Raw genomic sequence first — 13,555 nt, forward strand, 5'->3', positions numbered from 1 at the left:
CAGTCTTTTATATTCATTTCATGTCTTATGTATGTTATATTTTACCTTGCTATTTCAAAACGGAGGTCTCTCCATAATTCAAACGCTCTGCCGATGTTGATCCGTGTTTTCGTCCTGAGTCGATCCGATTGACGTTTGGCCTGACGAGCTTCAGCAGATATATTTTTATATATATATATATATATATATATATATATACATATATATATATATATATTTTTTTTTTTTTTTTGGAGTTTGTGTTGGAGTCTGTGTTGTGCTGGAGGCAGGTCGTTTTTTGGTGTTATCAGGCTCCATGTCGTTAGCTGCAGTGCAGTTGCAATAGACTGTAGGCTCGGGAGCGCGCATGCACGTCACATCCGGTGGATTTCGCAGAAAATCCGACCCGGAGACTTCACATAAAAATAGGAATACTGGCCTTCAGAGGTAATAGCAAAACACGAAAAGTGGATAAATATAATGTGTGATTACAACCCCTTCAAGGACGGGCAAAAAAAAAAGGATTCATTTTATAAAAAAAAGTTACATACAGCACCTTTAAACTTTATTTAGAGTACTTCTTTATTGCACAATGCACATTTTTTAATATTAAGCCTGAAATGTGTTTTAATATCACTATTAGTAAGGATGGTGTGAGTTCTGTATAATATCAGTCTCTAAATACAAGATATTTAAAGTCTATCTAAAGTGTACTTGCAATAGCTCCACTTTAGCACAATCAAATATACTTTGATAACTTTTTATAAGATATAAGTATATCTTTAGTTGAACTTCAGCACTATTTCTGGAAAACTAAAGTACATTAAGTGCAAAATTAGTTGTTCCAGTTTAGCAGACTTTAAGTATATCCGTTTAGTACACCAACAGTACAATTGCAGGGTATTTATAATAAGTACATAAATATGTAAATCTATTTGTAGTATACTTATATAGTATGCTCATAAAATAATACATTTAGTATATTTATTTTTCACTAGGGTACTTAGACTTTTCTATCAGTATAAGTATACTTAAGTGTAATTTGACGTATATTTCTAAAAAGAACATAAATAGTATACTTTCTAATTTTTTGTTTAAAAGATGTACACTAATAGCACACTTATTTTGTTTGTAAGGGAAGCAGTGAGAATAAATTCAAGTATTGCATGATATAAAATCAAGTTGCAGTGCATAGTATCCTTGCAACCAAAGACGTTCTTTTCCCTTTGGCTTTTCAGATGATGTTTCATTTCAGGAGTCTCTCCCCAACAGTGTCCCGATAAACGCTCTCAATTTACAGACGCCCAGAGATGTCCGCGTACCCAACCATGAGCACGGGGCTGTGGAGTGCACTTGTGTCCAGTACTGCACCATGTCCCCTGGTTTGGTGTGGTGGACCGACACCATAGTTTGATAGCAACAACGGCTGAATGGTACAGCGGGTCCTCCGGAGAAGAGTGGGGAATGGGTCGGTGTAATCCCTGCGGTGTGAGCACAAATCCCTACAAACACATCCTCAGGTGGCAATGGACTGGGTAATCGTACGGAAACCGCGGCTAATGAAAGCTTGAGTAACGCTGGTCGAGAAAGTACATACGCCGTCCCACTGCAGTAATCCGGAAAAACCACGCCAGCGTATGCCGTTTCTGACATGAAGTGTCTACTGGAAGGATTGCGATCCGGTGCGACTTGCATGTGGACACGACCCAAATAAAGCTCAGCGAGTTCACTTTCTGCCGTTTTAAAGCTGTGGTTGAGATACTGCAGAAGTGCACTGGGGTTAAACAGCACATCATCATCTACTTTTGCCAGATAGCGAGCCTGTGGGCAGAAACGGCGAGCCCATCCCAGCATAGACAGAGTTTTAAGGGTTAAGTTGGCGTAAGAGTCAATGAAGCGACCCTGTATGAGATCCCCGCGCTCCTTTGACTCTTCCACCAATTCTTTCCCGAGAACGGGGTCAGATGGCTGACCGACAATGAAGAGGGTCATGACTCGGTGACCCCTGACTTGTATTTCCCCACCCCAGGTGTCCCGAATGGCTTGGCGGGCCTTTCTGTTGGGAGGTGCTGATACAACCAAAGCGATGAGGAAAGGTTTGGCACGTTCGCAGACGTGGACGCTCGGCATAAGCAGGTACTCTTCCGCACGGGTTGGAGGAATACTGTGTGGAAGAACCAGTCCACGAAAACCTTCCACTTTGCTCATGCCCAGCGAGGTCACCCATAATTCAATGGCGTCAATAAAGAGTAAAGCGAGTAAAGAGCCACAGAAGACTATAATACAGAGGTAATGGATGAACCCTAAATGACCTCCTCGCTTCCCAATGCGACCCTTACAGATCCTAAGACTAGGCCCTACCATTTTTTACAGATCACAGGACAAACTTCTTTACTCCTTCTTTTTGGGTATGATTATACATTTAGATCCAGTGAAGGGATAAATTGATGCATGGTGTCCAGTTGTGCTTTTCTCTGCTCTGTTGCACCGCCAACTGCAAGAGGAAATAAAGATGAACAGTGTTAATATCTGTTAATATATATAGCAAAAATTATATTCTTTAACTTGTACACAAAAGTTTGGGGTCTGTAAGATTTTTTATGTTTTTGAAAAAAGTCTCTTCTACTCACCAAGGCTGCATTTATTGGATCAAATATACAGTGAAAGCAGTGAAATATTTCTATGTGAATATATAGTAAAGTGTAATTTATTCCTGTGATCAAAGCTGAATTTTCAGCATCATTACTCCATTCTTCAGCGTCACATGATCCTTCAGAAATCATTCTAATATGAGGATTTGATGCTCAAGAAACATTTCTGATTATTTTCAATGTTAAAAAAACATTGTTTTAAATTGCAATATTTCACAAGATCACTGTATTTCATAAATGCAGCAATGGTGAGCATTAACATAAAAACAAAAAAACATAAAAAATGCCATGACGCTTCAAGCTTGATGTCGACTAGTTGCTGATCATGGTCTGTAGAGGGCGTAACAGGATGAGAAATCTTTGAAGTCCACTTTTACACTCTGTTTCCAACAATTAAAATGACAAATAAATGCATATTCTGAGAGTGCACCACAACTTTGATTATACCATCTGGATGCTTAAAATTGATTACAGCCTTTGCTAATGCTGTTGGATATGCTTGCACATGTTTAATTTGCAGTCAGTTATTTTATATGCAGTCAAAATATTTCAGACGTTAATATATATTTATATGATATGTCTCTAAATCAGCATGGCTGTGAAAACCTGTGTGTGATATTGCTCATATACAAGTTTAATCCTTGTCCAGTGTTTGTTATTTCTCTCCAAAAGTTATGAGCGATAAAACTGTAGCCCGTTCTCCTGTTGTGTGTTTAAGTTCAAACCTCACCCTCCCTGGTCTTGTCAATTGTTAATAAAGGTCACCCCTTAGTTCTCTCTCTCTCTCTCTCTCTCTCTCAGAACCTTAACACGCACACTGTACACACTACGCATACCTTAGAGTAGATGTTTAAAAGACAAAGCATACTTTAGGCTTACAGTTTTTTTCAACTGCTTACACACATTTTCAAAACTTTGCCTGTTTTTTTCCCCAAAACTTTACACACAAATCCAAGAATTGCACACACAAAATGCAAAATGCCTCACATCTCTTGCAAAACGAAGCACTGCATTAAAAATAATATACACACACATATTAAAAGCAAACATTTGTCTTATGTTGCAAACACCTTTGCCATAATATTATATTTTTGGATATATCATATACACACAGTTATTCAAAACCTAAAGCTCTTCTTTCATGAGCTCGTACATTTCTGTACAAGATTGAAAGTAATTGGCAGAGAGATGTTGAAAAATTCACGGTAAACACGAAAGCAAGATTGAAACCAAACTCTTTATTTTTTTTTTACTGTAATTGTGAATACAGTATTGCACAGTCCAAAAAACCTACTTGACCTTTGGCCAGTTTATAGGCCTATTCTAAAGCAATATATTCCTTTTCTTCTATTCTAGCAATCTTGCAATCTTGCTGAGGAGCCGAGACTGAACGCCCGGCATTTCCAGCAGTACAGCGGTTATGGCAGGGGGATGTAACGGATGTAACAAATCAGCTGAACCGTCTGGGGATGGAGTCTCCATTCCCCGGGACATGAGCATAGTTGTGAGAGCTCGAAGCGACCTCAGACGCTTGTGACTCCATAACAAGAAATGGCGGGCAAGTTGCGACATACGGCGGGAGCGTAGACCACCCAGACGGTTGATGTATGCTACTGTCGTCGTGTTGTCTGAACGGGCTAGTACGTGCTTGCTCTTGAGCAATGTCCGAAAACGGTGCAAAGCCAAGCGTACTGCCAGTCATTCAAGACAATTGACACGCCAAAGGCATTGGGGTCCCTTCCAGGAGCCCGCGGGAGCATGTCCATTGCACATGGCACCCCAACCTGTGGCTGAGGCATCTGTTGACACAACAGCATGCCTGGACACTCGTTCTAAGGGTACTCTGGACCGTAGAAAGGATAGGTTTGACCACAAGGTGAAGGTCTGACGGCAGGCCAGAGTGACTGCTACCCAGAGCGTGCCCTGTTGCCATGCCCATCTTGGGACTTGATTGTGAAGCCCGTGCTGAAGCGGTCTCATATGAAGCAGTCTGAGCGGCGTGACTGCCGCTGCGGATGCCATATGCCCCAGGAGTTGCCCTCGAATTGACTAAGGCAATTCAGCAATACCTGCGCGCGCGCTCATAAGCTGCGCGTACATGGCGACCGAGTCGATTTTGAGTCGAACTGCTGGGTGAAGTCCTGGAGTTGCCGAAGAGCCCAGCCTGAGAGATAGGAGAGTTGAGGAAACGTGTTCGCTCAGCCTCCCATATCTGCCAGGTTGAGGTTGTCTACCGCACCGAGAAATACACGGGCAACGATGGAAACATCGTTAAAAGGACGTGCCACGTGCAGCTCTTTTAGAGAGGATAAAACTCAACAGCAATGCTGAAATGCCCAGGGAGAACACACACTGTTGGCAGATCACTGCACAGACCAGCAGCAAGAATGCAATCTCACGCCGCTAAAGAGACGCTTGTCTCGATTCTCAGAACTCGTAGACAACTTGCAGTGGAGAGAAGTGAAGGAAACAAAACATAATGCAAGATTGCTCGCGCAGCTCCTTTTATAACCATGAGGTGGGGCGGAGTTCCGCAGACCCATGGCATTGTTTTGGTCAGTCTTGGTAGGAAAATGTTAGCAACGTGTCCATTTCAGGTGTCTAATTTGTGCTTCCTTTGAGTCATTCATGTAAAAATCTGTTTATTTAATTGATTTTTGGTAAAGTCACTTGTCCTAGCTGTCCTGGTATACAATATTTTGAACAACTTCTAATTTCCTTAAATCTTTGCAACAGAGGTGAAGAGAGTGCATGTTAGCATGACCACAATAGACACGTTCATGGGAAATACCCATTTAAATAAACCACAATTATCAATATACAACACACCCTCTAATACTCACAGGTTGCTTTATTGCTACAAATAACTACATAAGTGACTTTTGATTGAAATTGCTCACTGTAAGTTGTGTTGGGCTTCTTCCAATCTTATTTTCAATGTAACTCATAGAGTGCTGTATAGTGATGACAGACGAGGATAAAAATGGACACTAGCCAAAGCTTTGAAAGATAAACTGAGAAGTCAACGGAATTCTAATGCAAATTATTATACATATATTCAAACATGGATACAAATGTTAATCATGGGTTAATTTCCCTTTCATAGATCCTGTGATAAAGCAGTCTTCAAATACTACAGTGTCTCAACCACAAGCCCTCAGAAATGAGTCGTACTCAAAGAAGTGATCGTCCACTTGAAGATGAAGATGTGACACTCAAACTCTTCTGTTTCTTTGGTTCAGCCATTTGTAGGCCTAAGTTTGTACATAATGCATTATTCACTTCTGCACATTGTTTTTCCATAACTTTTATTTTTAATTTTCAGAAAATTGCATTGTGATGCTTATTTATTTAGTGATGTAATATGCATGTACTTTTAATACAGGTATAACTGAAATGTTCTACAAAAAAAAAATGTATAAATATAGCTCTGCCATAGCATTTCAATGAGCTTTGTTATAATGTATTTTGTTCAAGAGATTATATATGCTGCTGTACTTTTTTAATGTACTATTTATTTTGCAATGTACACAACAAGATACTATATTAAAGTTTTCTTGATTTCAGTGTGTATGTAACATTTATATTTAATTATTTTTGCACTTTTAATATACCATTTTGAATACGGAATAAAACAGCTTTATAATAAACTATTAGTGTAATGCTAATACATTTTTAATGAGCTGAAATGCTATTTAAATGTTCTTGAAGTACATTAAAATTAAGCTTCAAATATATTATAACTGTAGTTTAAGACATATGAAAGTATATTTTAAATGACCTGTAAAGAAATACACTTAAATGCACTAAATGTACTTGAAGTGGTTCCATTTTAGCACAATCTCATATATTAAAATATATTGCAAATAGCTTAAAACTGATCTTAAGCATCTCTTGAAATACACTTAATATACTTGAAGTTGTTTTAAAATAATACATTTAATATGCACTTAGTATAGTACAATTTAAATATATTATGTCCAAAAAAGCACAATTTAAATATATTTTCTTTTCACATGGGTCAGTTGTTAAACTTTTATTATCATTGTCATTATTGTGAAATGCAGTGACTTCATATACTGTACGTTAACTGCGGTTTGTTTCTGAGTTAGTCACACTGTCTTTTGTGTGAAGCAGTCTGATCTTCTCATTTCCTCTCTACCAGCATCGGCGAGAGAGACAGCTTTTTGATTAAAGTGAAGGAAATATCATGTAAACAATGTGGCTGTTGTGTATTTTAAAGAATTTGAGATGACAAAAATGAATCTGGAAATAACCCATGTTTGAGGTAAAAAAACAAACAAAGCTAATCTTGTAAAAATGACACTTTATTTAGTAATTTTGAAACTACATGTCTACTAACTCTCATTAGAAAATGAATAGACTGTTAGGTTCAGGTTAGTAGAATAAAATCACATGTAGTTGCAAAGTTACTTAAAGTCAGTACAGTAGAAAGTCTGTTGGAAGCATCAAAATAAAGTGTTTATAAGACATTAAGCAGAGTAATACTCTAATGAGAGTTAGTTATTGTTATTAATAGTTAGTACATGTTATTAATTTCTTTAATCATTTATATATTTCCTACTATATGCTCTGATATGTTTTTGTTCCCCCAATGTAAGATCTTTGGTGTCTCTTCTGTGCTGTATGATCGAGTGTGTGTGTGTGTGTGTGTTTTCCATCCGAATTGATCACATGATGTCCCTTCGTATCAAAACATGTCAGTTTCCATCTCTGCAGACACGAGAAAATGCAAGATCTGCGATATTATCTTAAAGTTGTCAAAACAAAACCTTGTATATCTATATTTTCATCTTTGACATCTGACTCCTCACGCAGCCGTTACACCAACTATGACATAGATAATTCTTTTTGAGCCTTTCTTATCTAACCAAAACACAAGTTTCCTGCAAATATGTGTTGCTCTTATTTTGCTCTTTTCTTCTGCGTCTTCTTCTCTTCTACCTCTCGTTTCATTCTGCACATTTCTTACTTCTTTTAGCTCTCTCTTTCTCTGGTATCTTTCTTTTGGTATTATAAACTATTATTGACATTATTTTTACTTAATTGCTTAGTTAATTCTTATTTAAATTTGTTATTTGACATAATCATTGCTCGTCTGCCTGGATCTCAGTGTCCAAATGTGCACAGCATCACCCAGTTTTCAGCATTTTACCAGATTAGTAAGAAGCATTAATAAATGTTGTCAGCTAAACACAGACTTAAAGCTTTCCCTCAAATTTTCAACCAAATTAAATGCTTGAGGGTTTATCGTTTTGAAAGTGAAGAATTTGAGACATATTAGTATTGTATTACTTGTAGAGTAAAAAGAATATTTTTTATTAATATAATGAATATAATTATTATTACATTTCATTTTGTATGCAATTGTTTTATTACAATATGTAAATATATTTATATCCCAATTTTTATAATTAATAAATCAAGCAAAGACTTTGTCTGTTGTTACTCTGTTTAGGTGACCATTATACACAGCAACTAAAAGGCATTTAAAATATGACTAAATATTAATAGAATTTATTGACGTATGTTGACTAAAATCACAGATAAACCTATTTCCACTAAACATACCTCTCTGAAACACTGACCACATTACGACAATGCTGAGCACAGAGTTGCTCTCCTCTTACAGAAGCACAATGATGTTAATCACGTGACAGCAGACAGTTATTTGTTTGATTGATTATTGAGGTTGGGTTGAATATCGTGTTTGACTTCAATGATAAATAAACATAACGTCGGTAGAAATAAACTCGGCCTTGATATGTTTACTCGCGCGTTTCCGCTGTCTCGTGTTCGAATGAATATGAATCTGAAAAAATGCAATGAGGAAAAGTGTGACCGCCCTTCAAGAATGTGTGTCGTTTCTATCAATGCGCGATATTCTTTATAGTTTAAAGCACAAATGTTACCTTTCCAGCGCGGAATCCTCTGAAATTAAAACCACCATGCAGTTTTCTTGTTTTTCCCATGAAGATGATAAATGCATCATTTATTCAAGGCCCTTTCGGATGTCCGTTTCTCCATCGCGGTTTAGTGTAATCCACTGAAGTAGGCTAGGCTATAATGCAGATGATGAGCGAGCATTTTTAGAATATGACCGTCGATTAATAAGCATTATTGCGTTATCCTGCTGTATTATGCCCGCATAGAAACAGCTATGTGCCTCCATTGACCGTGCGCGGTTAAATCTGATAGTGATGGGCAGAAATACAGACTGAGTCCTGTAGGAGGCTCTCCAACTCAAACACTGTGACGATTTAAAGGGTCCATAACTTAACTAAGAAAGGCAGCTAGATTACGATTTAACATAAATAAATAGCCTACTTTACTGTCGAATTTAAAATACATATAGGCTACAAAACAGACGTTAAGTAGGCCTATCTAATAAATATAATCAAAACTTAGGTTTACTTGCATGACTATTCAGTTTTTTTATTCGCTTTGATACTATTTTCACAAGTAAGGTGTACATTTTCAAAACTTTTTGTACAAAAATCCAAACTGATCACACTTGTAACACAGCTAGTCATTCTTTCAAAACCTGATCCCATGCTTTCATTAGTTACACACATTTCAGTCCACATAATCATTGTTTCAAACACAAGATTATTGTAATGAGGACATTTGGTTTAAACACAGAAACACAACAGTATGATCTTCTTTCAGTTTAGTACTTTTAACAATCAGTTCATTCAACGGCAAACAATGTAAGATACATGTTTCAAATCACCCTTGTTGAAATAATTACAGTAATACAGGCTAGTTGCCACATTAGAAAATATACTTACAGTACCTACAGTTTTTTGTTATTCACTTTGGTACTATTTTCACAAGTAATGTGTACATTTTCAAAACTCTTAGTGCTAATATCACAACACATCATCAAAAGTGCACTTTTTTCTCCATGTTTTCAACTGTGTTAGTACAATACACAGAATCACAAAGTATCCTTTCACTACACAAAATAGCTGTTTCATCTATATATACATAATGTTTTTTATAGTATCTATCTAGTGTGTTATCAAAAGGTGTGATCAAGTTATGAAACTGTCATGTGGTTTTGTGCTAGAACAGAGTTTGTTGGCAATACAGTAAATGTTTCCACTGTGCCATATGACTGTGTACTGTAGTTGACCTTTACAGATGAGGGTTGAGTTACAGTGATTTATGGGGACTTTCCATAGACAAAATGATTTTTATTCAGTAACTGTATAGGCCTATTCTATCCCCTACCCCTAAATATACTCATCACAGAAAACTGTCTGTATTTTGATATTTTCAACAAACATCACTTACAGTAGTGTGATTTATAAGCTGTTTTCCTCATGGCGACGTATAGTATATGTCCCCACAAGGACAAGGGTTTCAGATATTGCCATCTTTGTAGAGACATTCTGTCTCCATAATGTAGTAGAGTGTACCAGGACTCACTCATAAAGACAGTCTTCACCGCCATCTAATGGAGAAATAATGTAATGTTGCTGTTCACGATCAGGGACAATTTTTTTTCCAGCGGAAGGAAGGCTTTTAGTGATTTTACTTCATTAAATAGTTGCATTGATACATATTTTTTGGCTTTATTATTTGTATTGTGTGGTAACCGTTTTATAAAAGCAGGGTTAGGGTGTGTGTCTCCGCTTCGCACCGTGAATAACAACGCCCTTCAGCCATGTGATTTATTCACGATACAGCACAGCCTCTCGGAGGGTGTTGTGAGGTTTTGTGCTCGTGCAAGTCAGAGCTGAAGAAAAAGCTGGCTCAAAACCTCACAACACCCTCCCCCTGTCAGTGATTGGTTGGAACACTATTTGTTTTGGTTTTGAGTGTTTGGCTAAACCATTTGTTTTTGTGTGCAGATCTCAGAGCCTAGGCTGCCTACAGAGACGCGTTTTTTTGACGCCATGCTTATGGGGCGGGCAGCTAGCGGATCGTTAGGAAAGATTAGATGAATGTGATAAAAATATTTTTGGGCCTGAAATCACTGATACCACCTTTAAGTTGAAATGACTTAATCATCCAAGTTGATTGCACTTATATACAGTGGCGTAACTTTGTCTTAAAATGTGGGTGGGACAGGTGGGGAGGGGGGTAACACAATGCTAAATCATAAAATAGATGTATGTGCAATAACATTACGATGTCCAGCAATCGATTTACAGTTTTTTTCAATTGCTTAAGCACAATTTTGAAAACAGGGCCCGGTTTTTCAAACCCCTTCACACAATTAGCACAACACTACACCTAAGTAGCACAACACCTCAGATCATTTGCAAAATGGAACACTTTTGTCAAAACTATACAATGTCTTATAAAAACCTTATTTTGTTATCATAACATAAACACAATCATCATATGGTCTGATTCGGTTTGAATCAGTTAAACACTCTTGTGCTCAACCTAAAACACTTTTAGCATTTACACAGAGAAAGTGTAAAAATAAATTCACCAGATCACTGAAAATATCAGTCAATAGTCAGTCAATACTGAACATTTCAACAAAACATTCATAACAAAATATTTTCCAGTTTTCATACAGTATTATATAACTACTGTAAAATAAATTACATATCAAGTTCAGTACCGACCCCCCAGGGCCTTGTCAGCATCACAGGCTATATTTTCATTTGCAATGCAACGTGGGAAGAATCTTTTGGAGTGACGAATCCACCCTTGTATGGATGCTGCTTCAATTTGATCACATGCTTCCTCCATAGCTTGAATGAGGGGCATCTGGACATAGGGCCGGAGATCATAAACCTTCCACCGCCATGTTGAGAAGAACTCCTTGATGGGGTTTAGGAAGGGGGAGTATGGTGGAAGGTATTGAACTGTAAATTGTGGGTGTTGATGAAACCAGTTTTGGGCCAGAGCAGAACGATGGAAAGCTACATTGTCCCAGACGACAATATACTGCACCTGGTCCCTTTGGTTTGCTGCTGTGATAATATTGTGTAATCTGTCTAAAAATGTAAGAATGAGGTCAGTGTTGTAAGGACCCAAGCTGGCATGGCGGTGGAGGACCCCATTCTGTGTAATGGCAGCACAAAGGTAATGTTACCCCCACGTTGCCCTTGTACATTGACAATAGCCCTGTGGCCAATGATGTTTCTTCCCCTTCTTCTCACTCTTGTCCGGTTAAATCCAGCCTCAATTTATATAAACTCATGCAGGACTTCCTCCGCATCCATTTGCAAACTCTCTGAAATACAGCAAAAGATCCCATTGTGTAGATCAATATACTGTAGGTTTGCTATACAGTAAAATTACATGTACAGTAAAAAGGTGATGTGTGCAGTACATAATAGAGTCAGTGAACACAACGTACCACCACATATTCACGCCGCAGGACTTTCACCCCTTCTGAATTTCTTTCAAAAGGCACTTTATACAGTTGTTTCATCAGAACTTGATGTTTTTTAAGGATACGGGCTATTGTTGACAGAGAGACCTGTTGGACATTATTGAAAATTGGGGGATCATTGACAATAAGGGCTTGAATTTCTGTAAGTCTGATTGCATTATTGGCCAAAACGAGGTTTAGGATCTCTCTCTCTTGCTCCTGTGTGAACATGGGGCCCGTCCCTCCTTGGTGTTCTCGACGTTCAATTCTATGTTGGCCAAACAAAATACATGTAGCTTACTGTAAAATGATACAGGAATAGATACCAAAACTGTTGATACATGCAGTAAGCTATGGATTTTCTGTTGACAGAAGATAAGTTTCTCACCTGTGCTCTTGACGAAATGTCCGAACTATTGATGCCACCGTGTAACTGTTTAGGTTAGGCTGTACTCTCAGTCCAGCCTCCCTCAGTGTTAGTCCATGGTTTATTACATGGTCCACAATTGTAGCACAAATTTTGTTACACAGATTTGGTTGTCTTCTTCTTTGTGCATGTCCTACCCCTCCTCCGGGTCTACCTCTACCTTGGCCTCTTCCTCCACCTTGTTCTCTCCGGATTCCCCCTCTCATCCGCACTCTCCCTCTTCCTCTGACACCGTTCATTTTTGTTGAAGACAGGTGAACTTACCTGTTGCCTTTTTATAGTGCTTAAAACTGATTGGTGTGTCTAGAATTAAGCACCAGTGTGTGTGCACACCTGACTGCAAAGTATCAATTTTGTGTTTAATTGTTCTCCAGCTGTAGTGAATCCAAAACACCAAAAATGTTAAGGATGACTCATTTTCACCCCTGGCAACTAAAAAGAGGCGACCATTATCTGACTATTTTTAAGTTAGCCTACATAGGTAAAATTGGAATTTGATGTAAACATCATTACATCATATCATTACATTGTCCACGGTTCGTCTGACGCTGCTTATGAATCTCTCTCTGGCCGGTGAGGTTTACTGTTAGTGTTCCGTATAAAAAACGTTGATATGTCCATATTAACTTAAGTCGGTTAGCCAGTAAGCTCGTTCGAACCACCCGAACCCCCCCTGCCTACGGGCTTGTGAGTGTAGGAACCCATAACCCAGTAACGCATTATTCCCACATCTGCATAGTTGATTGCCGTAATTTACTATAAATTTAATGAGACGCGTTTGTAAACCATGTTTTCCGCCAAAATAAAAGCTCTATAGAAATTAGTACAAAACTATTGTGAATTGTGAAAGTTTCCTTTATTTTTCAGCACATTTGTTTTACAATATATGTCTATTAGTGTGCTATTATTATTATGGCCAAAATGCCAGGGCCGATTTTTTTTTTGTCCCAGTCCAGCCCTGATTATGTGTCTACCACCGCGGACATTTGTCCTTTATCCTGTTTGTGGATTTTACAGTGAGGCATATTTCTTTGTGCAGACATGAATATTGTTCTTTCATATGGTTTTACATGCCATTTTGTATAGGCTACATTTATAAACACTATGCGGACAGACTAAGTAATGATAGGGCTT

The 13,555-nt window shown here is 38.0% G+C and overlaps 1 protein-coding gene across 3 annotated transcripts; it reads right to left on the bottom strand.

Annotated features, from left to right (window-relative positions):
• Positions 1–232: 232 nt before the first annotated feature.
• b3galt4 (UDP-Gal:betaGlcNAc beta 1,3-galactosyltransferase, polypeptide 4) lies at positions 233–8,877 on the bottom strand. 3 transcript variants are annotated; one of them, XM_081348504.1, is made up of 2 exons: positions 8,564–8,877; positions 233–2,473 (listed from the first exon to the last, which is right to left on the bottom strand). In XM_081348504.1, exon 2 carries the CDS (start codon positions 2,341–2,343, stop codon positions 1,231–1,233), a length of 1,113 nt encoding a protein of 370 aa, XP_081204630.1. In that variant the 5' UTR covers positions 2,344–2,473; positions 8,564–8,877; the 3' UTR covers positions 233–1,230. The 3 variants fall into 3 exon arrangements, with proteins under 3 accessions (XP_081204630.1, XP_081204631.1, XP_081204632.1); XM_081348505.1 differs by having other exon boundaries at positions 8,223–8,844; XM_081348506.1 differs by lacking the exon at positions 8,564–8,877 and adding an exon at positions 7,216–7,293.
• Positions 8,878–13,555: the final 4,678 nt, after the last annotated feature.

The sequence above is a fragment of the Scardinius erythrophthalmus genome, assembly GCF_964197995.2.
Source record: "Scardinius erythrophthalmus genome assembly, chromosome: 20".
NCBI lineage: Eukaryota > Metazoa > Chordata > Actinopteri > Cypriniformes > Leuciscidae > Scardinius > Scardinius erythrophthalmus.

Excerpts from the sequence above, each read along its gene's own strand:
- b3galt4 (XM_081348504.1), bottom strand. The coding sequence starts at position 2,343 with ATGGTAGGGCCTAGTCTTAGGATCTGTAAGGGTCGCATTGGGAAGCGA.